The 23,727-nt window shown below is 37.8% G+C and overlaps 1 protein-coding gene across 2 annotated transcripts; it reads left to right on the plus strand.

Moving 5' to 3' along the window:
• The first annotated feature begins 75 nt into the window (after positions 1-75).
• LOC127622950 (phagosome assembly factor 1) lies at positions 76-23,713 on the plus strand. 2 transcript variants are annotated; one of them, XM_052097149.1, is made up of 16 exons: positions 76-1,095; positions 1,647-1,729; positions 11,420-11,503; positions 11,628-11,671; positions 12,866-12,945; positions 13,047-13,141; positions 13,889-13,986; positions 14,272-14,384; positions 16,592-16,725; positions 18,053-18,136; positions 18,308-18,390; positions 18,588-18,631; positions 18,756-18,805; positions 18,973-19,031; positions 19,782-19,854; positions 20,092-23,713. In XM_052097149.1, exons 1-16 carry the CDS (start codon positions 1,032-1,034, stop codon positions 20,179-20,181), a joined length of 1,278 nt encoding a protein of 425 aa, XP_051953109.1. In that variant the 5' UTR covers positions 76-1,031; the 3' UTR covers positions 20,182-23,713. The 2 variants fall into 2 exon arrangements, with proteins under 2 accessions (XP_051953109.1, XP_051953110.1); XM_052097150.1 differs by having other exon boundaries at positions 13,922-13,986.
• Positions 23,714-23,727: the final 14 nt, after the last annotated feature.

A 23,727-nucleotide genomic window follows, 5' to 3' on the forward strand; every position in this document is an offset into this window, starting at 1 on the left:
TTATTTTGAAAGTAGCATTCAGGAAGTGCTGTTCGATCACAGAGGAAGTTGAATTATCAGCTGATTGTGGTGTTTTGGATGGAAGTTGCTTTTGGCACGGAGGGTGCTCTTTCTTTATCATCTTAAGCAAGCGTATCATTAGAAAGACACCAGAAAACAAGGCTTCATGAAACCGAGCGTCATCCCCGACCAACGAAACGGTGGAACCCGGAGAAATCCGCGCGATTAGGAATAGAAAAGGATCATAATTTGTGATCTGTTTGGCTGCAGTTGAATCATCGCAAAGAAAGAAAACAGCGTCAGGCGAGGCTCGTACGAGTCGGCGATAGTCTGATATGTGTGAATTGACTCACCTCGCCTTGACTGTGGCAAAAATCGATATTTAATGATGCATTAAATGTAACTGGCAGGACAAGAAATAATCTTCGTTAGTTGTAATAAACGGTAGTTTATGTGTCTTATGCCATTCAGGAGTAAGTTAAATGTCTGACCAAGTGTTAGGTTTTTATTTTTTTTAAGTTAGCAGTAGAAAAATAGTTTCTTGGCTGGACATCTGCTTATGAATTGCATGATATTTAAATATCTTTAATTAGTCATGTTTATTTAAGTATGTGAAAGAGCAGCAACCTGTAACCTGACATTCGTGTGCTGTGACTGACATAGTTTACTTGTAATTTATTTGAGCTTTGTCAAGCTTATATAAGCTTTGTGATTTGTATGTTTGTGTGTAAATCGTTAACATAAATCGTTTTATGTTATTATTTATAAGCATGGTGACAGTGGAATGCATAGATAGCTGTATTGCAACACTTGTGTTTTTACATATCTGACGTAACGAGCGTCGCGTGTCACTCAAACTGTGAAGAACTTTAAGCGTGTGGGCTTTGTTAGCGTAGTACTTTGTTGAAGTCGGACTACATTGAGGAAGGTTTGTTGATTTAACGGTGGATTGTTCAAGATTCTTCGAGAGGGACGATCCCGATCTGGCGCGGTCAGAGATCCTCGTTGATATTCCCAATTTCTCCCCGCCAATGCTGGATCTGGAGGTCGTTCCTGAGCGATCTTTGGGAAATGAACAATGGGAATTCGCATTAGGTGAGTGTTTGTGTGAGAGAAGGTCAGGGGCGAAAGTAACCTGTACATACAGGGCAAGGGTTGAATTAGCTAATGTCACTCTATTTGTACTTTGATGACAGGATGAATCCTGACCTTCTGAATTGGAGCAACAAATTTGCTATAATAGTCAGTTACCATGCGGATTTCACAATTTCATCACATGTTGTTTGACTTGTTCAAGTCTGAGGTCTCTGTTACACTCTTATGATTTGCCACTCCAGCTACTGCTAGTGGAATAATCTACATAAACATGCTATTATTTTAATTTGTAGACACCATCAGTCTACAAATATTTACAATGACAAGTCATTCTTTATTGCAAAATTGACACTAAAAGTGTTTTTGTTGGTTTTTTGCTCTGTAATTATCATGTTAATGTGTTATTACTGCAGCAGTCACTGCAAAACTACAGATGGCCTACGAATTAACCCTTGTGTTGTTGTTTGTACACCACTTTGTATTTGTCATCATGTAAATGTGATCTTAACACAGGACTAACTGGCTATTTGTTTAACCTGATTTGATTTCAGGGATGCCATTGGCCCAGGCCATTTCCATATTGCAGAAACATTGCCGAATCATAAAAAATGTCCAGGTGCTCTACAGCGAACAAGTAAGGATCTGCCATATGTGTAAATGTTTGTGTATACAACTCTGACTATAGAATAGCCTAATCAGCAGTCAGAAAGAAGTGGACCGATATATCAGTTTTACCAATTAATCAGTGCCAATAGTTGAATTTTAAAACTCTTTATTGAGAAGTCGCTGTTGCATCACTGTAGTCATCCAAGTCTGTCTCTATAACTCAGTACGATAGGGTTTTATATCTTTCAAGGGTGAGGGGACTTGATTATACATAGAGGTGGAGACACTCTGAAACAAAGCATGTAAATGAGGTACAGGAGTCAACTCGTTACAGGAAATTCTCCAGCCCTGATCTCATCAGCATAACAGTGTGATTCGAATGCACAGAAATTAATCTAATCAGCCGGACTATTCAACGACTGGGTCAGGGGCTCCAAGAGTCATGTAAAGACAAAAGGTGATAATCTCAGCAATCCGACTAATTTAACTTACAATAGAGAGATCAGGACAGGCAGGAATCTCCTGCTGGAAACCCTGACTATACCTCAAATACTAAATTCAATCTACTAAACTTTCTCAGTTTATAAACTAATGTAATGGAACCTAAATTAAACATTTAATAAATTTGTAATACAACTAATATATATATATATATATATATATATATATATATATATATATATATATATATACACACACTGGCGCCAAAAGTTCACATATTTTGCTGTTTCGGAAGGAAATTGGTACTTCAGTTAACCAAAGTGGCATCAGTTCAACTGATCACAAAGTATAGTCAGGACATTACTGATGTAAAAAAACATCACTATTTGAAAAAAGTAATTTTTGACCGAATCTACACAGGTCCCATTTCCATCAGCCATCACTCCAATATCTTATCCTTGAGTTATCATGCTAAATTGCTAATTTGGTACTAGAAAATCACTTGCCATTTTATCAAACACAGTTGAAAGCTATTTGGTTTGCTAAATGAAGCCTAACATTGTGTTTGTTTTTGAGTTGTCACAATATGCAATAGACTGGCATGTCTTACGGTCAATATTAGGTCAAAAATGGCAAAAAGAAAGCTTCTCTAGAAACTCGTCTGTCAGTCATTGTTTTGAAGAATGAAGGCTATACAATGCTTGAAATTGACAAAAAACTGAAGATTTCATACAAAGGTGTAACTACAGTCTTCAAAGACAAAGGACAACTGTCTCTAACAAGGACAGCAAGGGATATGGAAGGCCAGATGTACATGTAAGGCGGGCGCCAGTGAGTCTGGGCTACTCCTCGAGAAAACAAAAGGCTCTCATGAGAATTAACATCTGAACTCTCTCTTGCATATGCAACAGCAACATCCGAGATGCAACAAACTGTGCAGCTAACACCTCCCTTCTAAAGTCTCTTCATCTCACTCCTCCTCCTCACTTAAAGCTCACTAAAAACCTATGCAATGTGAAGTGTGTACAAAAAAGTAACTAAAACATGTTTGGTATCATTTAAAGTCTGTCAGTGTGCCTGGTAAACTGGTCTCATCCTCCCAGCCATAATGAAAAGCAAGAAGTAGTAATAAAATATGAGAACTGTGGTGTGCCCCTTAAAGGTGTGCCCTCCCCCAGATCCTCCATACCTCCTGTGTGTAAATCTACAGGAACCCCCTCAATAGGGGACCACAATCTAATTATAATGACAGACACCACCATTTGGTAAGCCTATTGAATTATCTGGGTATTTAAGGAGATGTGACACATTGTTCATGGTTCTCTGTAGTCAGACGATCCCACACAGTTTACTGTGTGTAATTTATATCAGGTGATTGCAATTCGAATTTCTTAGGTTTTGATAAAATGTCTAAATTTGACTTATCACTGTCTAATTGGAATTGATGAATTTATTATGTTCCTGATCAATAAATTGTCAACATTTGATTTTATTCTGACTGACTCTGACATAGTGTTTGCCTAAACAGATTAAACGATTCGTATGTTACCGCAAGTCTGCATCAGATTAGTGATGACTAATATTTGGCATCAATTCAAGTGTACTGGTTTGCAAAGACAAAAAGGGAATTTCTGTTTAGAACAGCAAATGCTGCTTGACCAATCTAAATTCGGATGTGTCTTACCTCTGTTTTAATTTGATGTTTTTCCAGATAAGTGTACGTGGGAAACCACGCATGGCCAATCCAAAGCTATTACAAGAGAAGTTATGTTGGTCAATTTACATCTGTAATAGTGGCCGTGACCTCTACTGAAGAAAACGTTAAGTTAAATTCAAGTGTATGCAATTCCATGGGGCTATACTGAAGTATCTTTGATTGTGTGAATGTGACCGATCTCAGGTATATAGCAATTACCTCTGTTTGATGATCCAATACTGGCCGCTTGTGATCGTGAGACTGGCAGTGTAGAGAAAACACGCAAGGACCTCAAAGGGACATAGTTTCCTAATCTGAACGGGTAAAATATAATTAAAGGAGTTAAAAAGAATAATCAAACATTCGCTCACTTTTAATGATGCTCAGATATCATTAAAACCCTTTGCATTCATGGAGTCAGATGAAATAACGAGGTAATACATAAGAGAAAATGTATTTCATTTAATCTTGTTGTGTTGCGTAACAAGAAAGACCTTCACCCGTATTATTGGAGACCGCCATTGGACCGATAGACGGGCTTACATACAACTAAACAAGAGGATAAGTACATCAGAGTCTCTAGTTTGAGAAATAGACGCCTCACATGTCCTCAGCTGACAGCTTCATTGAATTCTACCTGCTCAACGTCAGTTTCATGTACAACAGTAAAGAGAAGACTTAGGTGTGCAGGCCTTATGAGAAGAATTGCAAAGAAAAAGCCACTTTTGAAACAGAAAAACAAAAAGTAAATGTTAGAGTGGGCAAAGAATCACAGACATTAGACAACAGATAATTGTAAAAGAGTGTTATGGATCTTAAACCCATTGAGCTTGTGTGGGATCAGCTAGACCAGCGTTTCTCAACGTGGGCGGTACCGCCCCCTAGGGGGCGTTTGGACAGTGTTGGGGGGCGGTGTGAATGAGGCAGCAGAGAGGGGGGTGCTCAGGCACAAATGGGGGGCGTTGAGGTACTCAACAGGCGGCCTGCGCAAAAATCTTTTCAGCTCTTCTCCTTAGCCTATGTCTTCGTCTTGCTCGGATTACTGCTGCCACTTCACCAGGAGGATATGCCAGGAGAGCCGCTTCCTAAGTTACACATGCTTTTAAGAGGCGAAGAATTTTCAGCGCAAAATAGAGGCGCGCTTTCACCGGCTTTTTCTGTACATAACGTGGAATACATAATTAGGCGCATAATTAGTGCTCAGGGCTCACACTAATGACCGTAATTAATAAAAAAAAAGTGGCTGTTTTTGACGTCGTTTTTTCTTCGGTTCAGTTCAGGTGGCCGAGCTGTTGTCGTCTTTGTTCGTCATTTGAAATCAAATGACCGTTTGTAGGCTATTCAAATTTGAAGCCTAGTATATATTGCCTAGGCCTAATTGAGTGCGCAAACGACCGCTGCTTTTTCATTGGCCATTTAGGTTAGTTACGTTATTGTTCACGTGATTGGTTCATCTTAAAAAAAATTGTGTGTGAGCCTGAATTTGTTTGAATTTCTAAATACATTTGCAATACCTTTCAAACAATCCATGTGTTTTTGCATTTTTTTCAAAACACAATATTACTCAACTTGAGGCTTTTACATGTAGTTTAAATACAATAAGAAACTTCTGTTTCAGTTTTTTTTTTTTTACCAAAAACTCAGGCTTCAGGGCGTTAAGAGGATCATGAAGAGGTCAGGGGGGCGTTTGTTCAAAAAAGGTTGAGAACCACTGAGCTAGACTGTAAGGTGTGTGAGAAGTGCCCGACAGGACAGCCACATCTATGGCAAGTGCTACAGGAAACGTGGGATGAAATGTCATCTGAGGATCTGGACAAACTGACAGCTAGAATGCCAAGGATCTGCAAAGCTGTCATTACTGCATGTGGAGGATTTTTTAATGAGAACTCTTTGACGTAGTTTATGAAGTTCTAAAAAACATTTGTGAAAAATTGTTATTAATGTCCTGACTATACATTTTGATCAGTTGAATGCCATTTTGGTGAATAAAAGTTCCAATTTCTTTCCATAAGAGCAAAATCTGTACAATATTACAATCTTTTGGCCGCCAATGAGTGTGTGTGTGTATACATATATATATATATATATATATATATATATATATATATATATATATAGAGAGAGAGAGAGATTGAAATCACCTTTATTTACAACATTTAGGTAACACCAAGTCTGTTACCACTAACAATCTGCGTTACAAAGTCTCAATTACAAATGATGCATCCAAAAATATATATATTTTAAAAACAACACGATGACTTAAAAACTCAGCAGTAAATCATCATTTTCATTAACTGTGCATAACACTCCATTTATGGCCCAAGTATTCACAAACACTGGTAAGCACCCAACCAATTTATAGTATGCATATTCTATCCTGAGTCTTGATGCTACCAGACCCTTGAACATCGGCAAAGGATCTAATGTGTCTTTACCAAGCATCTTATTTTTTCTTGTTTTCCAAATAGTGAGTTTGGCAGTTCCAAACACCAAATTTAGTAAAACCAAAACATGTTTATGACTTGCGAAATACTTCGGCCCAAAGATAAACAATTGAGGAGATAAATCTTCACCTAAAGATGATAACCATTGAGATAAAAAGGAGAACAAATTACCCAACCGTACACATTGCACGAAGAGATGAAAAATATTTTCGTTTTCAGAACAAAATAAACAACCCACTTCTACATTTGGATTGAGGTGCACCACATGTCTGGTCGTAGCTATTGCACTGTGTACTATCCTCCACTGTAAATCACCAGTCCGTTTATCAATGGGGCGTTTGTACAGTGACCGCCAGCTACCTTTGGGGGAGATGTTCACTCCAAAAAAATCAGTCCATTTAGACGACTTTACTCCGGAGAGAAGATGTGCATTGGTCACTTTCACACAAGTCACATACAGAGATTTTTTCCCAACAGACTCAAAAGTATCCAGCTGGGGAGTTTTGAAAGACAATATAAGATTTTCCTCCTCATGCCATTCCCTTACACCAGCAGCTATCACCAAGGATGGAAAATCATAATCACGTCCAGCCATCCACTCTTTAATATGACTGGAGTTATTGATAAAAAGTGTCTGATCGTAATTCAGCTCTCCAAGCACCTCATCAGTAAGTTGTTTCAAAAGTCTATAAGATTTTATCCCAGTTCTCTTACTCAGGGTCTCCGTACTGATGCTTAGAATATGTCCCAGTTTTACACATCCAGCAGCTATCAGCCGTGATGACAAATTGACAGAAACCAAGTGTCTGGAAGGCAAAAAGGGGTTCTGGAACAATGGCTCTTCCATCAGCCAAAAACCTGCATGTATTCCAGCAGGTCTTGAGACAGAGAAAACTTTCCAGGCTTCCATCACAGATCTGTAGGAAGGAGTCAAATCTTTTAAAGTTGTTTCATTCAGATTCAAAAAAAAGAGATGTTTGTCAAGTCCCATGTTGCCTGTTTTCCTCAAGAGTGCGCCTGCAGTGTTGGACCAAGCAATATCACCATAATACAGCAGTCTCTGAGCAGCTTGCAGACGAAAGGCCATAAGTCTTGATCTGATGTCCACAAGACCTTGCCCCCCTTCTTGCACTGGCAAAAAAAGGACAGCTGCTCGAACCCAATGCTGTCCTGACCACAAAAAATTCACCAGCATCCTTTGAATATCTTGAACTAGTCCATTGGGAGGCTGTAACACAATAAATGTATGCCACAACGCAGAAGCGGCCAAGTTATTGGCAACTAACACTCTCCCCCTATAGGATAACTGGGGTAGCAACCAGTTCCATCTAGACAATCGGGTGCACACTCGCTCCAAAACTCCCTCCCAATTTTTCTTCTGAAACTCTTCTGATCCCAAAAACACACCAAGTAATTTCAGCCCCTTTCTATTCCAGTTTAAAGTACCTGGTAGTTGTGGGAGATTTCCTAAATTTCTTTGACCTGACCAAAAAGCTTCAGTCTTATCCCAGTTTACTTTAGCTTCATACAACTCAAGTGATCTAGACAAAGCTTTTATATCATTATTGTCACTGACAAAGACCGTTACATCATCAGCATAAGCAGCAATTATAGTTCTTGAATGTTGAGGCATTGTGGGTATTGATAAACCATTTAGAGTATTTCTTATATTAAAAAGTAAGGGCTCAATAGCAATACTATACAATTGCCCTGATAGAGGGCAACCTTGTCTGATGCCCCTTGAAACCACAATAGGCCGACTTAGGCCACCCCCCCACCTTAACCATGCAAGAAGCTCCAGTGTACAACAAACGTATCCATTTGATAAAATCCTGACCAAACCCGAATGCAGCAAGTAAATTAAAAAGATAGCTATGATCAACACGATCAAACGCCTTTTCTTGGTCTAAAGCAATCAATCCAACCTCTGCATTAAACATTTTACAAATATCTAAGGTATCTCTCACTAAAAAAAGATTATCCATTATAGATCTTTTTGGAATGCAATAGGTTTGGTCTTGATGAATTATCAAATGTAAAAACTCCTTAAGCCTATTAGACAGACATTTGGACAAGATTTTATACTCTGTTGTTAATAAAGCAACAGGTCTCCAGTTCTTTAACAGAGTCAAGTCTCCCTTTTTAGGTAATAGGGACAATACAGCACATTGACATGTAGCAGGTAGAATGCCATCTTTATAACTTTCACAGAAAACTTCATAAAGGTCCATTCCAATATATTTCCAAAAATGTTTATAAAATTCAGAAGTCAACCCATCAATTCCAGGAGAGCGTCCGGATTTCAACTGTCCAACAGCAATAGTGAGTTCTTTAAAAGTAATTTGTGTGTCCAAAGCAGTCTTAGAACCAGAGTCTATTTGAGGAAGTTCATGCAAAAGTTGCGCTGCACAACTAGAGTTGCAATGATCAGCTTTGTAGAGAGAAGAATAAAAACCAACAGCATGACGACGCATTTCTATAATGTCAGTTGTAATCTTCCCATCTGGAAGACGTAAACATGTCATCTGCTTAAATTGTGCCACTGAACGTTCCAAGTTAAAAAAATAGGCACTTGGGGCATCCATCTCAGTAACTGATGTAAAACGTGACCTCACCAAAGCAGCCTTCACCCTCTCATTCAAATGACAACTTAGCTGTTTCTTCTTCTGTTGCAAGTTGTTGATAAAAACTGTGTCATGTGTTCTTATCATTTCTGTCTCTATAGACTCTATTTCTCTTTCCAGGGCTTGAAGTGTTTCTCTTTGAGTAGTCGTACAATATGCAGTATACTGTTGACAGTAAAGTTTTATTTGAGTTTTTCCAACCTCCCACCATTGTTTTAGATTTTCAAAATCATTTTTCTTCCCCTTCCAATGATTCCAAAATACCACAAAATGTTCGGAAAATAAAGCATCCTGTAACAGTTTAGCGTTAAAGTGCCAATAAGAAGATTTTCTTGGAAATTGTGCCATATTTACTGAAATAAAAACCAGATGGTGATCAGAGAAACCTACAGGAGAAATAAAACAATCAATAATCCTGTTATTAACATTTTTTTAAACATAAATTCTGTCTAAGCGAGCAGCGCTTACTCTATTGTCAGAAATTTGAACCCATGTATATTGTTTGTCTACCGGATGCTTGATTCTCCACATATCTAAAAGTTCGGCCTCTTTCATCAATCTTGACAAATAGTTGGATGAAAGCATATGAGGCTCTTCATTATTGCGATCAATATTGAAACATTCTGTGCAATTCTAATCTCCACCAATAATGATTTCTCCATCACTAAAATACTGTTTTAAGACATTATTTAGCATTCTAAAAAACTGTAATCGCTCATTTCCCACGTTTGGTGCATAAACATTTATAAAATAAATTGTCATCCCTTCAATAATAGTTTTGACAAGAACCAAACGACCTTTTACAAATTCTTCACTTTTTTCTATGCTAACTTTTATTCCTGGAGAAAAAAGGAGAGCAATTCCAGCACTCAGATTTGTACCATGGCTAAGCACATGTTGACCTTTCCACCACATTCCCCACTCTACTTCATTATCAATATCACTGTGTGTTTCTTGCAATAAAATGACATGTAACTTTTTATTTTGCATGATTTCAGACACCAAAACTCGTTTATGACTATCCCTCCCTCCATTAATATTTAATGAGCCCACCCTCAAAAGATCCATATAAATTTAGGGAGAAGAGAAAAAAGACAAAGGCAGAACAAACCAGAAGAAATAAAGAGAAGAACACCGCGTGATGCATGGCTAAACATTTATAAAAATGCTTTTAGCCTCTTTTTTTATCCAACATTCTACATTTTCTGATAACTGTAACATGTTTTTTTAAACGAAAACGTTTCTTTTCACTCAGCTGATCAAGATTTACAGTCTTTTGAAGAACCGCCACTGACCTCTCAAATTTTCCTATATCAGGAAAAAATTCTTTAATGTTGACTTGTTTTCCAAATGTCTCATCAAGAAAACCATTAATTTCCTCTAATGTATACAAAGAGGGATCTTTAATGGACATATCTTGAGAATCACCCTCAAGTCCACATACAGACCCTCCTTGGGAGTCACATTCGTGATCGAGAAGAGAAACATTTTCGATCAGATGCATCATCATCTACTGCACTGCCATCATTACTGAAACACAACTCTCTCTTTCTTGTAGCCAACCAACCAGACTCACACCTGCTTGGCCCTGCAATTTCCACACCATCATCTTGCTGCTCATCAGTATTGATATTTTGAACAGTATTTGCAGTATTTTCATTTTGCTGACGCTCATAAACATTAGTATTAGTCACAGCATTCTCACGTACTTCACTAGCGGATCGGCGCCGCACCAGATTCAGCTCACCTCTTCTGGGCCTGTGTGTTCCTCTGGAGCAGCGCTCCTGCACCACCGCATCTCCCTCTCCTGAGACAGGAGGCCTGTGCCTATCCTCTGGTGCTGGCTCTCTGTGTGGGCATGCAAACTTTTTATGCCCTAAATCGCCGCAATCGAAGCACCTTAAGCTACCAGTGCTTGCGTACACCATATCCGTTTTTCCTTCGTGTCGTACTCGGAATGAAACATCCAGCGTGTTGTCTAGAAACATAAACACCTGTCTTCTAAAAGATTTGACGTGTTTCAGAGACGGGTGTTTACAGCCTAACGTAATTGGTTTAAAGACACTGGCAAATTTGCCAAAACGTACTAATTCCCGTTCCAACGCTTCATCCGGAATGAAAGGTGGAACATTCGATACCGTAATTTTCACTGTCGGAGCGTATAACGGGGTAACCTGAACAAAGTTGTCATTTATACCCGTGCTTTCCACCAAATAATACAAAATAAAAACAATTCTGGTCATTATTGGTATTTTGGTCACACAATAAACTGCTTTTGGGATTTTATTCATTTGTACTCGTTTAGCCTCTATGTCTTTGCCAGATATAGTAAGGAAAGAATAAGATCATTTTTACCATGCTATAATTCGATTTTAAAAACTATCCACAGATTAATCGGTTATCTGCCTTTTCCAATACCTAAATTATCAGTATCAGCAAAATCCACTGTCGGTCGACCTTTACTGCATATGGATTTATTTGTGTCTGCCCATCTGTTTCTCTACCCTAAATAGATGCCACTCTGCCATGACCTCATTCTCAATTTGACTCAGGATGGAATTAAACTGCTGTTTGATGCTTGCAATCAGAGACTGAAGGTAAGAGGTGACACTGGTTTTTGTAGGTTTGGACTAATTTGTTTAGATTTCTTGTTAAACTTGATACCTTCTTGTTACATCACAATGCAAAGATATCTCTATTGAGTCAGTTTTGTTTTTGCAGGTAATTGAAGTGTACGATTTGATCAAAGTGAAACTGAAATACTGGTAAGTGATCTTATGGTTTACCACAATAGGTGTAGAAGTGTCTGTGGATGATACTTCGATAAAGCCTGTTATAGATTTTGTAGATATTAACATTATAAATATAAAAATACCTTTATTTATTTATTTTTGGTATTACCGTGGTGTTATTTAAAACACCTTGGCGTACCATGTAAAATATCTGCTGGTATATGTTAAAGAGATAGTTGAAATTAAATTCTCTCATCATTTACCCACCCTCATGCAATCTCAGATGAGTATGACTTTCTTTCTTCAAAACAACACAAATGAAGATTTTTAGAAGAATATTTTAGCTTTGTTGGTCCATACAATGCTAGTGAATGGTGATCAGACCTTTGAAACTCAAAAAAGATCACATTAAGGAAACGTAAAAGTAATCCATAAGACTCCAGTGGTTAAATCCATATCTTCAGAAGCGATATAATAAGTGAGGGTGAGAAACGGAACAATATTTAAATCATTTTTTATTTTAAATCTCCACTTTACCTCTTTTAAAATCTGAAAGTCACATGTGGTGCCTGTTTAGTTTACCTTTCACATCTGAGGTGATTTAGAGTAAAAAAAAAAGGACTTACATTTTGATCTGTTTCTCACCCACACCTATTGCATCGCTTCTAAAGAAATTCATTTAACTACTGGGGTCTTATGGATTACTTTTACTTATCCTTAATGTGATTTTTGGAGCTACAAAGGTCTGTTCACCATTCACTTGCATTGTATGGACCTACAGAACTTAAATATTCTTCTAATATTTGTTCTGTTGAAAAAAGAAAGTCATACGCTTCAGGGATGGCATGAGGATGAGTAAATGATGAGAGAAATTTCATTTTTGTTTGAATTATCCCTTTAATCACTTAGTACCATTGTATCAAAACACCATGTTATTACTTTCTGATACCACCACTATACCATGGTGCCATTCTTTGTAAGAAACCCACAGGGGGTGCCTAATAATTCTTAATAATAATAATTAACCATGATCAATGATTTCACTTAATAAATAATAATTACTTAATAAAAAGCTACTCCTACTGACAGGTATTTAAAAAAAAGAGGATGAAAAGCTCTGTTGCTTTGTGTTGAGCAATGTTTATTAATTGTTTGTGTGCTAAATATTTCAATGTTAACAGTATGCCTCAGAAATACAAAATAACACATTGTCTCTGTGCATTGCAGTGGAGTACATTTTAACTCTCAGGCAATAGCACCTACTATTGAACAGATTGATCAGTCTTTTGGCGCTACTCATCCGGGAGGTAAGATGCATTGTCAGGGAGTGTCAGTTATATGTAAAAATATATGTAGACTTTGTAGTATGTGTGTATTTAATGTGGTTTCATGCTCTCTCTGTGTCCAGTCTACAATGCTGCCGAGCAGCTTTTTCACCTGAACTTTCGTGGGCTTTCCTTCTCCTTCCAGCTGGACTCTTGGAGTGAAGCTCCTAAGTATGAGGTGAGACTTTGCCTGCTTCACATGCTCATGGACTCTTTCTTTTGCATAGTGTGTGAGTAAGATCCAAAGAAGTGATCGAAATAGTTGAAAATGAATGTGTGTTTTGCATCATTAGATCTGATTGCTTTTAAACAAAAAAGATTTAAAGGTGCCCTCAGTAATTTTAAGTTTCACTGTCATCTTGGATTCACAGTACAGTGGATTTATATCATTTTAGAAATGCCCTTTACAGGCATATATTTCACCTATTATTAATTTATTCTGCAAGTGAAAGAGTCTGATTAAAGGTGGGTAAAAGAGATTGAGAAATTGAGTAGTATTTGGCATGTCATATAATCTCATATTCCGAGTGAGATAATGTAGATTAAAAATGTTTTTTGTTTTTTCAGCCTTTGAAATTAATTAATTTTATGTGAGAGTACATTATTTTAAACTCGTTTTCCTAAAGGACTGTTCATTTCCTTAGGTTTCAAACTTTTTAATGTGGAAAAAAATAACTGAATACACCTTTAAAGCCTCGTGGGCTTGTTAAAACATCCAAAATTAGGAATTACTGCATGTAAAAAAAAAATCTGTGGTTTTGTTCCTAGATTGATTTTGTAAGTTTATAGAGCCAGTACTGCTTTGAAAAGAAGTTATTGTTAAATCTATAGCAGCAATGCATCCTTTTATACATAAATCTGCTGCAGTTGGAAGCGACACCTGCACAGACACCTCATTCTACTCCTAGTTATTTTGCTTTGACAGCCTAACTTTGCCCATGGCTTGGCCTCCCTGCAGATTCCCCATGGGGCCACTGTCAAACGGATGTACATTTACTCTGGAAACAACCTTCAAGAAACCAAGTAAGTGCTGGGCATGTGTTCGGACTGGTGCGTGTGGGTGTTTGTAACTGCTAAAATGCTGTGTCATGAATGTAAGCTTACAACTGCAAATTAATATTAAGCACAGATTTGATTATTTACAAGGCCTAAAATTTAAAGTTATTGTCTCATTATGTCCATTTGTAATTCTTGTGTTCCAGCTTAATCTGCCTTAGTCTGAAACTTTGGGCATCTTTGATTGTTTAGGGTTGCATGTGATGCATTCCTTCTGACAGCAATCATTGTAAATTAAACATTTCTCCTCAGGGCTCCGGTGATGCCTCTGGCCTGTTTCCTTGGTAATGTTTATGCAGAGTGTGTGGAAGTTTTGAGGGATGGGGCAGGACCACTGGGTCTTAAAATCCGTCTCCTAACTGCAGGTATTACTGGCAGAACACATCCATGATGTTTCTTTTAAAAATGCATGTAACTAATAATTCTTTTTAACCATGCACACCTTCTAATACTCTAAAATGTTCGCTCCAAAGCATAAATAAATTGCTCAAAATGTGGTCATCTCAAGTGACAGAGAGTGACTGCTCAATACACAGAATGGAGAGTGTGAAGTATTCCTAGAATGCACAGTATACTGATGTATGGGATTTTTTACATGCCTGTATGGAATAGCTGTGTGCTTTTGAGAGTAAACATGAAGCAGTTTTACACCTCTGATTTTGCTGTCACCATACAGCATATCACCCCTCACCCTGTTCTCTGTAACCCTCACAAAAATAAACATAAACAGACTTCCTGTATAATGTACATATTGTTTATTCAGTTCTAATTCCTTCCATGCCCAGACTAGGGACATCGCTAGACTTCAGTGTCATCCGGGGCTTAGCCTACAGACCATATTATAATATAAACTTAAGAAGAATCCTTCCTTCCATGACTTAACAAATGACCACCCTACCTGTCAAATAATAATTATATTAAGCGTCCGGTGCATTGTAAACGGATCAAACACGTTTTAATTTAAATTTCGGAGGATCAAAGCGATAATTACTACTTGTCAGCTCATTGTGCAGAAATAAATGAAAAGAAAGCCTAAGCATTATGAGATTAAAGTTGTAATATTTTGAGAATAAATCAAAAGGAAATTAACATCAAAGTGATGTGGTGGACAACAGCAAATTGGAGCATCTGTGTCGTTACATATAACACCACTAACCAGGGAGATAACAGCTATGCAGCAGAGCTGAATTTGTGTGAAGTTATTGCAAGCTGTCTGTTCTTGAATGAGGTTTGCATTAGTACATTCATTTTCAAAATGTGGGCACCTGTCAAGGGAGGAACGAGTTTATGCTAATAACTCTGTGCTGATGAACCAAAAGACCAAGGATTTCTTTATTGAAAAATCATATCCTCAAGTATGATTCATCTACATCCTCCACATCCATCACTTGCATTAACGAAGCTGCTGGCTCGTCGTCCATACTATCATTTTATTCTAATGTTCTCATAATGCTACTTTATTCTCGTAATTTGTACTTTTTGCAAAATATTACAACTTTATTATCGGAATCTTAATTATTTAATTTGTTTTATGTAATCGTGCAATAAAACGCCATAGTGGGATATCCAAGTAAAGTTAAAAATAAAAATTGTTTTTATAAACGCGTCTCAAAACACCTGGCTTGCGTTTCATCCTCCCCAATTTGGAATGCCCAATTCCCAATGCGCTCTAGGTGCTCGTGGTGGTGTAGTGACTCTCAGTCACACCACACTGTAGTGACCTCAATCCAGGTGGGTGAGGATGAATATCAGTTGCCTCCGTGTCTGAGACCATCAATCCGTGCATCTTATCACATGGTTTGTTGAGTGCGTTACCGCGGAGAAATAGCGCATGTGGAGGCTTCATGCTATTCTTCATGGCATCCACGCATAACTCACCACTTTCAACGTTTGATAAACGGTAAGAGAGTGTTTTTCTTTATTCCTGCGTCCCGACAATCCTGAATAACTTAACAAGATGACTGGTGCATGCATTAAAATCTACTTGGTGTATGGATTGATTAAAAACAAATAAAGATTACAAATGAGGCGTATAGATTAAATATTTAGGAATAAGGCTTGCATAATAAAACTTCAGTGCCTCTGATACAGAAAAGCTGCACACCCGTGAGAGAAAACAGAAAGCTACCACTCTAGGCATTCATAACATGTCTGATGAACTTGAGTACGAACAGCAGGTAAAAGTCAAAGTGCGAACTGAACGGAATTCATTTACATTTGAAGCCAGAATTGAAGCCTGTCTTGTTGCTTTTGTACCCTGATATATTTAACATTAAGCCGTACCTTTTTTTTTTTTATCTCATCCAAAAAAACAAACAAAAAAAAAACACATCAGGGGCTATTAACAAAAGATCCAGGGCTAAAGCCCTATCAGCCAGGGTCTAACTACGTCGCTGGTCCAGACTAAATAAGTATCTTTATAACACTGCTCTCTGGGATGTTTGTGTATTTGTGTAATTACATTGGTATTGCCTTTACTCACTCCTCACAATAGGGATCAAGTGTGGTTTTCACAGTAACAAAATTCATAATTTTGATCACTTTTTCACAGTGTGTTTTTGTACTTTCTCAGGATGTGGCCCGGGTGTTCTGGCTGATGCTAAATTACGGGCACTTGAGAGGAATATTTACTTTGGAGACTCTTGTCAAGATGTATTGAGTGCTCTTGGCTCTCCACATAAGGTTTTCTACAAGTCAGAGGACAAGGTAATAAGAACCTCTCATCATTCAATCACCTTCATGTAATCCCAGATGTGCGTGTTTTAAGGGCATTTAACACTGCACTTAACCCTGGGTTACCTTCATTCTAAATCCCACTTTTAATCCCGGGTAAAGCGATGTTTCACACTTGTAATTTCGAAAGGGGGTTGGCACGGCTTTTTACTCGGGTGTTATGAAACCCTGCTCCAGAGCAGGATTAGCACCACATTGGCGGGGTTAACCCAGTATTGCGGTGCCAAATGTATGCAGTGTGAAACAATGCAGTGTTAGAATGTTTTAGAAAGTTGCTTAGCAACTGACAACCAATCATATAATGCCTCAGTGCTTACCTCATGAAATATTATTGCACTTTGTACAGTCATTGAAACTTTCATGCACTGTTTACGTTCTCTGTCTCGGGAAAAACTAGCCAGTGTCAAACAGTGGTAGCAAATGCAATAACAGGCGTCATGAAAACACAGTTTTCCGTGTTTTTGTGGCATATTTCCAAAGATGAAAGACAAACAGAGCTGATTTTCTTGGTGACTTTCCACGAAAGAGCAGCTCCATTTACAGGTTACGTGTCCATCGCGAGCTGTATTTGTCCATTCATTGTTATTTACATCGAAAATAAGAACGTTTAACCGGGGTTTGCGAATCTACTGTGTGAAATTTCGGAACATGTAAACCCAGGATTAATTATTAACCCAGTGTAAAATATGAACTGTGTGAAACATCAAACAGGACAGGAAACCCCAGGATTCCATTTACCCAGGGTTAAGAAAAACCCAGGGTTAACTATTTCGAGTGTGAAAAGCCCTTTTCTTTCATCTGCAGAACACTAATGAAGATTTTTAGAAGAATATTTCAGCATTGTAGGTCCATACGATGCAAGTGAATAGTGGCCAGAACTTTGAAGCTCTGACTGGATTGCTTCAGAAGACATGGATTAAACCACTGGAGTCTTATGGATTGCCTTTATGCTGACTTTATCTCCTTTATGGAGCTTTAACTTGCATTGTATGGACCTACAGAGCTGAAATATTCTTCTAAAAATCTTTGTTGTGTTCTACAGAAGATAGAAAGTCATACACATCTGGGATTAAAGCTTTGAAGGCGGAGCCAGGTTTGCATGGTAATTGGGGATAATTAGCAGGCTTATGGCTGCTTCCGTGCTCTTGTTAAAAAGTAAATGATGAAAGAATTTGTATTTTTGGTTGAACTATCCCTTTAAGTTACATTTATTCTCAAGAGAAAATTCTCAATGAAAATCAACACATTCCCTTAGTCTCCACATTTACTCAGTCAGATGTTTTCTTTTGTTTTGTCTCAGATGAAGATCCATTCGCCCTCCCCTCACAAGCAAGTCCCATCCAAATGTAATGACTACTTCTTTAACTACTATACTCTGGGAGTGGTGAGTATCAACCTTACTTGCTGCATTATTGACATTATTTGTCATTTTGACTTTTCTGTTAGTTTGTATTTTTACTATGTAACCATGACAAATCGGCAATATCAATAAATCCAATAAACTGTAAATATTTCTTTATTTCAGTTCTGTTTTTCCTCTCATGCTCTTTTTCAGGATATGCTGTTTGACTCTACAACCCACCTGGTGAAAAAATTTGTCCTTCACACCAATTTTCCAGGCCATTACAACTTCAACATGTGAGTCTCTTTTCTACCGGCTCCCCTCTGCTGTTTTATGTATGGTAGATATGTGGTTTTATAACTCTTTCCAATAGTCATTGCTGTTGGGAAGGTTATTCTTGATGGTGTTGCACAGCTGCCTGGGCATATTGATTTAAAATTGATTTTCACTGACATAAACGAACAGCAGAATAACTGACACTCTCCTATCTTAGATATCACCGATGTGATTTCAAGATTCCACTTACCATTAAAAAAGGTCAGCATTGTTCATATAAATTGTTACTCTTCTATCCTTGTGGTCATTTTATTTTCTGTTTGCATTAGCAGTTATAACTGAAGAATGTTTTTGTTATGTTTTCTAATTTTGTATTATGTTTCAGATGGAGCAGATGCTCAGAGTGAGGACTGCATCCTTACCACCTACAGCAAAGTGAGTACATGGGCTGTGCTGTAACAAACTTGTTATAGCCTACACATGCTTAATGGAAAAAAGTTTCATTAGATTAGATTAGTGATTCTGTATAAATATGTAGTCATGACTGTCCCATGTCTTTTAAGTGTTGCAAACTACTGGCTATTGTATGCTTTAATACTCAGTGGGAACAGATTCAAGACTTACTTGGACACCCCATGGAAAAACCAGTTGTGCTTCACAGGTAAGATCCATAAAGGTAGAAAATGTTTCACATGACCATGGAGAGAGATTGAATGGCAGATAAAGAAATAATGAGAGGTAATTGAATAATAAAAGAAAGTTAAAAAAAAAAACCCTGTTCTTTTAATTTTGGATTGCTTGGTTCAAAGATAAAAAAAGAAAGGTTTAAAGAAGGTTTAGTTTACTCAAAATTTGTAATTCTGATGAACACAAACAAAAATATTTAGAAGAATATTTGTGTTCTGCATAAGAAAGAAAGTCATACACATCTGGGATGGCATGAGGGTGAGTAAATGATGTGAGCATTTTCATTTTTGGGTGAACTATCCCTTCAGTGTCATTGCACAGAATCTAGTATGAGTGTGTAATAACTGTACTCACTAACATGCATTTGGCAAACCAAATAAGAGCATAACACTTAGTGATGCTTAGATCAAGAGAGCAATATTAAAGTAAAGAGTTCAGCTAGACACCCCTGTTTATTCCAGCCTAATATTGTTTTTTGGTCTTAGCTGGTCTCCCAACGTGTTTTGGCAAGTCTATTTGATGTTTTAGAGGAGTTTTGGTCATTTTTCAGCTGGCCAGGCTCGAAGACCATCTAGACCAAAAGCTTGGATAGGCCGTGAGACCAGTTTAAAACATATTAAGACCAGCAAACCAGCTTAAGCTGGTTTAAGGTGTTTATTTCAACAGGAACGAAACCGTGTTTTAATCAATTTGATTAAGTGATTAATTGTGTTCTGCACTCCAGGTCATCATCTGCGAACAACACCAACCCCTTTGGTTCCACGTTTTGTTTTGGACTGCAGAAGATGATATTTGAGGTATGTGACAGCCCAGCATCCATCTGTGTAAATTTTTACTTGGCCAACATGTAAAAAGAGTTACTATTTTACTAAATTGTAAATGAATAAATATCTCCAAAGGCAAAATTTGGTATTTACAAGGCAGTTGCAGCTGTGCCATGTCCACACTCGAGTGAGAACCTAATTTGCAATACACAACAAAGGACTGTTTACTACTGGATGCATCTCACTACCTCATTGTTGCTATGGTTTCAGGTCATGCAGAATAACCACATAGCTTCTGTGACTCTGTACGGAGCACCTCGTCCCGGTAGCCATGCCCGTGCCGAGCCAAGTGCCCACTGAGGAAGACACCCATGGCCACGTTGCCTGTCCAGCCTGGCAGAGCCTCTGAACTGACCAATAGAGTGTGTCTTCACTCACTGCTGCATCACACAAGCTAAAGCAAAAAGCATGCTGGGAGTTTCTCTGGAGTTTCCTCAACTCATCCCCCCACACCATGTTAGAGGCCCCAGTTCTGTCTTTTTAACAAGAGCACGGAAGCAGCCCTAAGCCTGCTAATTATCCCCAATTACCATGCAAACCTGGCTCCGCCTTCAAAGCTTTAATTCAGACATTCATCAGTGTCCGCATCGATCGTACTTGTGGATACACTGTGATCCATTTCCACTCACACACTTATGCATACACATGCACATTTGTTTATTCATGCATTGTCAAATGTTGCCGGTGCATTCATTTTTATTATCAAAGAAGCCATTTTTTGCCTAACCTTCCAAATGTTCCATACCAGATGCACCAAATGGCATACATTTGACCTCTGCACATTAAACACTTAAACAAAACACACATCCATTCAACTTAATTTGTTTTCCAACAGATGCAGAGGATGCATTCAGAACAAAGTCAAACATGGACATTGATTGCACAAGTTAGAGTGACGAGTGTGTTTTGTATGCAGTTGATCTATGTAAGATTACAAGCACAAGCTAACACAGTGTGAAAGCGCACTGGTGGATTCAGTGCTATGAGCATGTTCTCTTGGCACATGAGCAGGCTTGCACATACACACAGACTTACACTCATAAACATACATAAACTCATGCCATTTCATACCAAGTCAGTAGTACAGATTACCTCCCATTTCAATGCCGTACAGTGCAACCATCCGCTTGTCTTTGAGTTGGTATTGTAGTTTTTTGAAATAGGCTTTTCTTTCAAAGAGACATGTGCGCATTAGTTTTTAACATTTGCACTAAAATGCACCTACTTTACTTGATAATTGTCTCCTGTCCACTGAGGAATGTTTTAATTGTTGAGTCTCCGAGAGACAGAGGAAAGAGCGGGGGAGTGCATGACGACGTGCAACCTGGATTTCAGAGCTCTGAAAGTAGCACTCCTAACCGGAGAGAAAAGCCATCCATCCTTTTATTTATCCATCCTGCTGGATCACATGGCATCACATCCATTAGCATCCTCCTTTGCACTTTCTTTTGTCCATGGTAGACAGACGTGAAGTTTATCTCTTACCTTATTCAGTATCTTAATGTCTTAACGTCAGAATTTGGTTTCTGTCATTTGATTGCCAAAATGCAGCCAAAGAAGAAGCAACAGTCAGTTCTCTTGTCATTTTAAATATTTCATCATACCACAGCATAAGAACATTCCCTCTTAAATTGGATTCAGACAGTCCCTAATTAGTTTTAGCATTCAATTTATTGATTGATTCTTGCATTTTGAATTGTCTCACTTTCTACTCTACGGAGTTTGATGGCGGTGTTTCTGTAGCAAGTAGGTGTGGTGCTTTCTGCAACACTCTCCGCTGGTGTGTTCATGTCTGTACAGATCTGTAAATAGTGTGCAGTTTCTTTTGTCTCATTGGTTTAAGCTAATGGTACAATAGTGGATCAGCTAAAGTCTGGAACTCTCCTACACTGCAAACATGGTCATGATTATCTTAACTGACATTGGTGGGGGACTGATTTAAATGGTAACTCCTCCACAACTGAGAGTTTCTGGACTTTCTTCTGAGTGCCCTTGAGGGACACCATAGTAGCATCCCTCCACTGTTGAGCTGGATGGAGCTGCCTATGTTTGACCACTATTAGGAGAGGATCAGGACTTGTGATTTTAACTGAGATAAAAACAGTGTTTAAGTTCACTAGATGGTTTATAGAGTTCACCTCAAATAGCTACTGTTCATTGCTATACTGCCCTTCTTTTGTGTTTTAAACATATTTCAGAGGGACTTGTAATGTGTGCAGTGGCAGCATTGCCACCCATAGATGTCAACCTACTCTCACTCCTTTGGTGACATTCCCAACTACTTTCAGGCTTCTGCAGTGTGCAGTGCAGATTTATTTGTGCATTTAGATCTCTTTTACATGTACTTTTCTCATAAACTGTGCTGGGAAGGTGTTAAAGATGTTTTGTTATATTTTACCCTTGGCTGTGGGTGATTTAAAAAAAGGAAAATATGAATAACATTGTGCCTCATCTCCCACCGAGCCTATCTTGACTTTTCTCTGTAAATGAAATCATTTTAACTGCTTTGTTTTTGTCTGAGCATGTAAAGCTAAACTGATAGATAGTCATTGTCCTTTTGTTCCAAAAAATTTACCTAAACAATTTAAGAAATTATCAAGAAAAAACAGACTCAAGGTTGGGTCTAGAACTCTTGTCATTAAGGGCTTGTTTACTGGATGTTCAAAATGTTATTGATCATCATTAAATCATCATTTAATTGATGATTTAACTCTGCCTTTTATGTACAAAAATAAAGTTATGCTGTTTTATAATGGCAGTCAATAAAGTCATGCATAGTGACTGTTTTTTTTTATTGATCCTTACATGAAATTTGGGTTTTACTAATTCAAATCTATTGTGTCGAACATGCAGGTTGCCCTCCATGATTTGAGCTTCACATTGTTTTTGTGATGTTTCTAGAGAAATACAGCTAGTACTTTGTTGAATCTCTATGAAGTTCGATTTTAATTACTTTAGGGTCAAGTATATAAGGTTAGATCTTTGAGAAAACAAAAAAAACAGAAACAAACATTTTAACTGTTCTGGGCTAAAGATCTAGTCTAGATGCACAATGGGAACCACAATTAAGAATTTGTCCGTTGTTAATGAAGAGCAACGCAACCACTGTTTTAGTGTCATTTAGGGAATGTTACTGTGGGGGAGTTTGGTCTGATGGGCTGATTGCCTGCCCAATCTCAGGTGGTTCTTTTTAATTGCAGGAGCAAGTGAATGCTTTCATCAAATGGGTTTTGGCCGTATTGTTCCATCTTCAAACTTTCTCATATATTTGCATCGTAATGAATGAATGATTGATTGTCATGGGGATTGTATTTAGAAATGAGCAACCCCCATTCAGTGTAATGCGCATATTGTTGCTATGTATTGTATTCCTCTATATTGTATGTTTTTCCCCCATCCTCCAAAGTAAATATTTTTTGTGGATTTATTACATTTCTGGAAATGGGACTTGTTCTCAATTAAAAAAAGTGTATATCTAAATTTATTGCAACGTGGTGTTTTGTATCTCAGATATTTTTACTTCTGTAGATTAAGGAACATGCACACAGAAGATTGACATTATCAGGCAATTATTTTTGTTTGTTTCTATCTTTTGTTTTTAAACAATAACCATAGCACCGATGGACTGTAGATTGGAATGGTCTGATATGCAGTATGTTCGTAAAAAGCTCAGAAATGGTGCAAAAATGCTGTGACAATTGGATTTTTAAGTTTTCCTCATTGCATCTACTGAAAGCAATTTAACAAAATTTGCCAAATCTGCATTTTGTGCATTAAAACTGTTACAGTGTGTTCAACATACAAATAATCAAAGAATGGATGTAATAAATATTGAGGAAAAGAAGT

The sequence above is a fragment of the Xyrauchen texanus genome, chromosome 29, assembly GCF_025860055.1.
Source record: "Xyrauchen texanus isolate HMW12.3.18 chromosome 29, RBS_HiC_50CHRs, whole genome shotgun sequence".
NCBI classification, from domain to species: Eukaryota; Metazoa; Chordata; class Actinopteri; order Cypriniformes; family Catostomidae; genus Xyrauchen; species Xyrauchen texanus.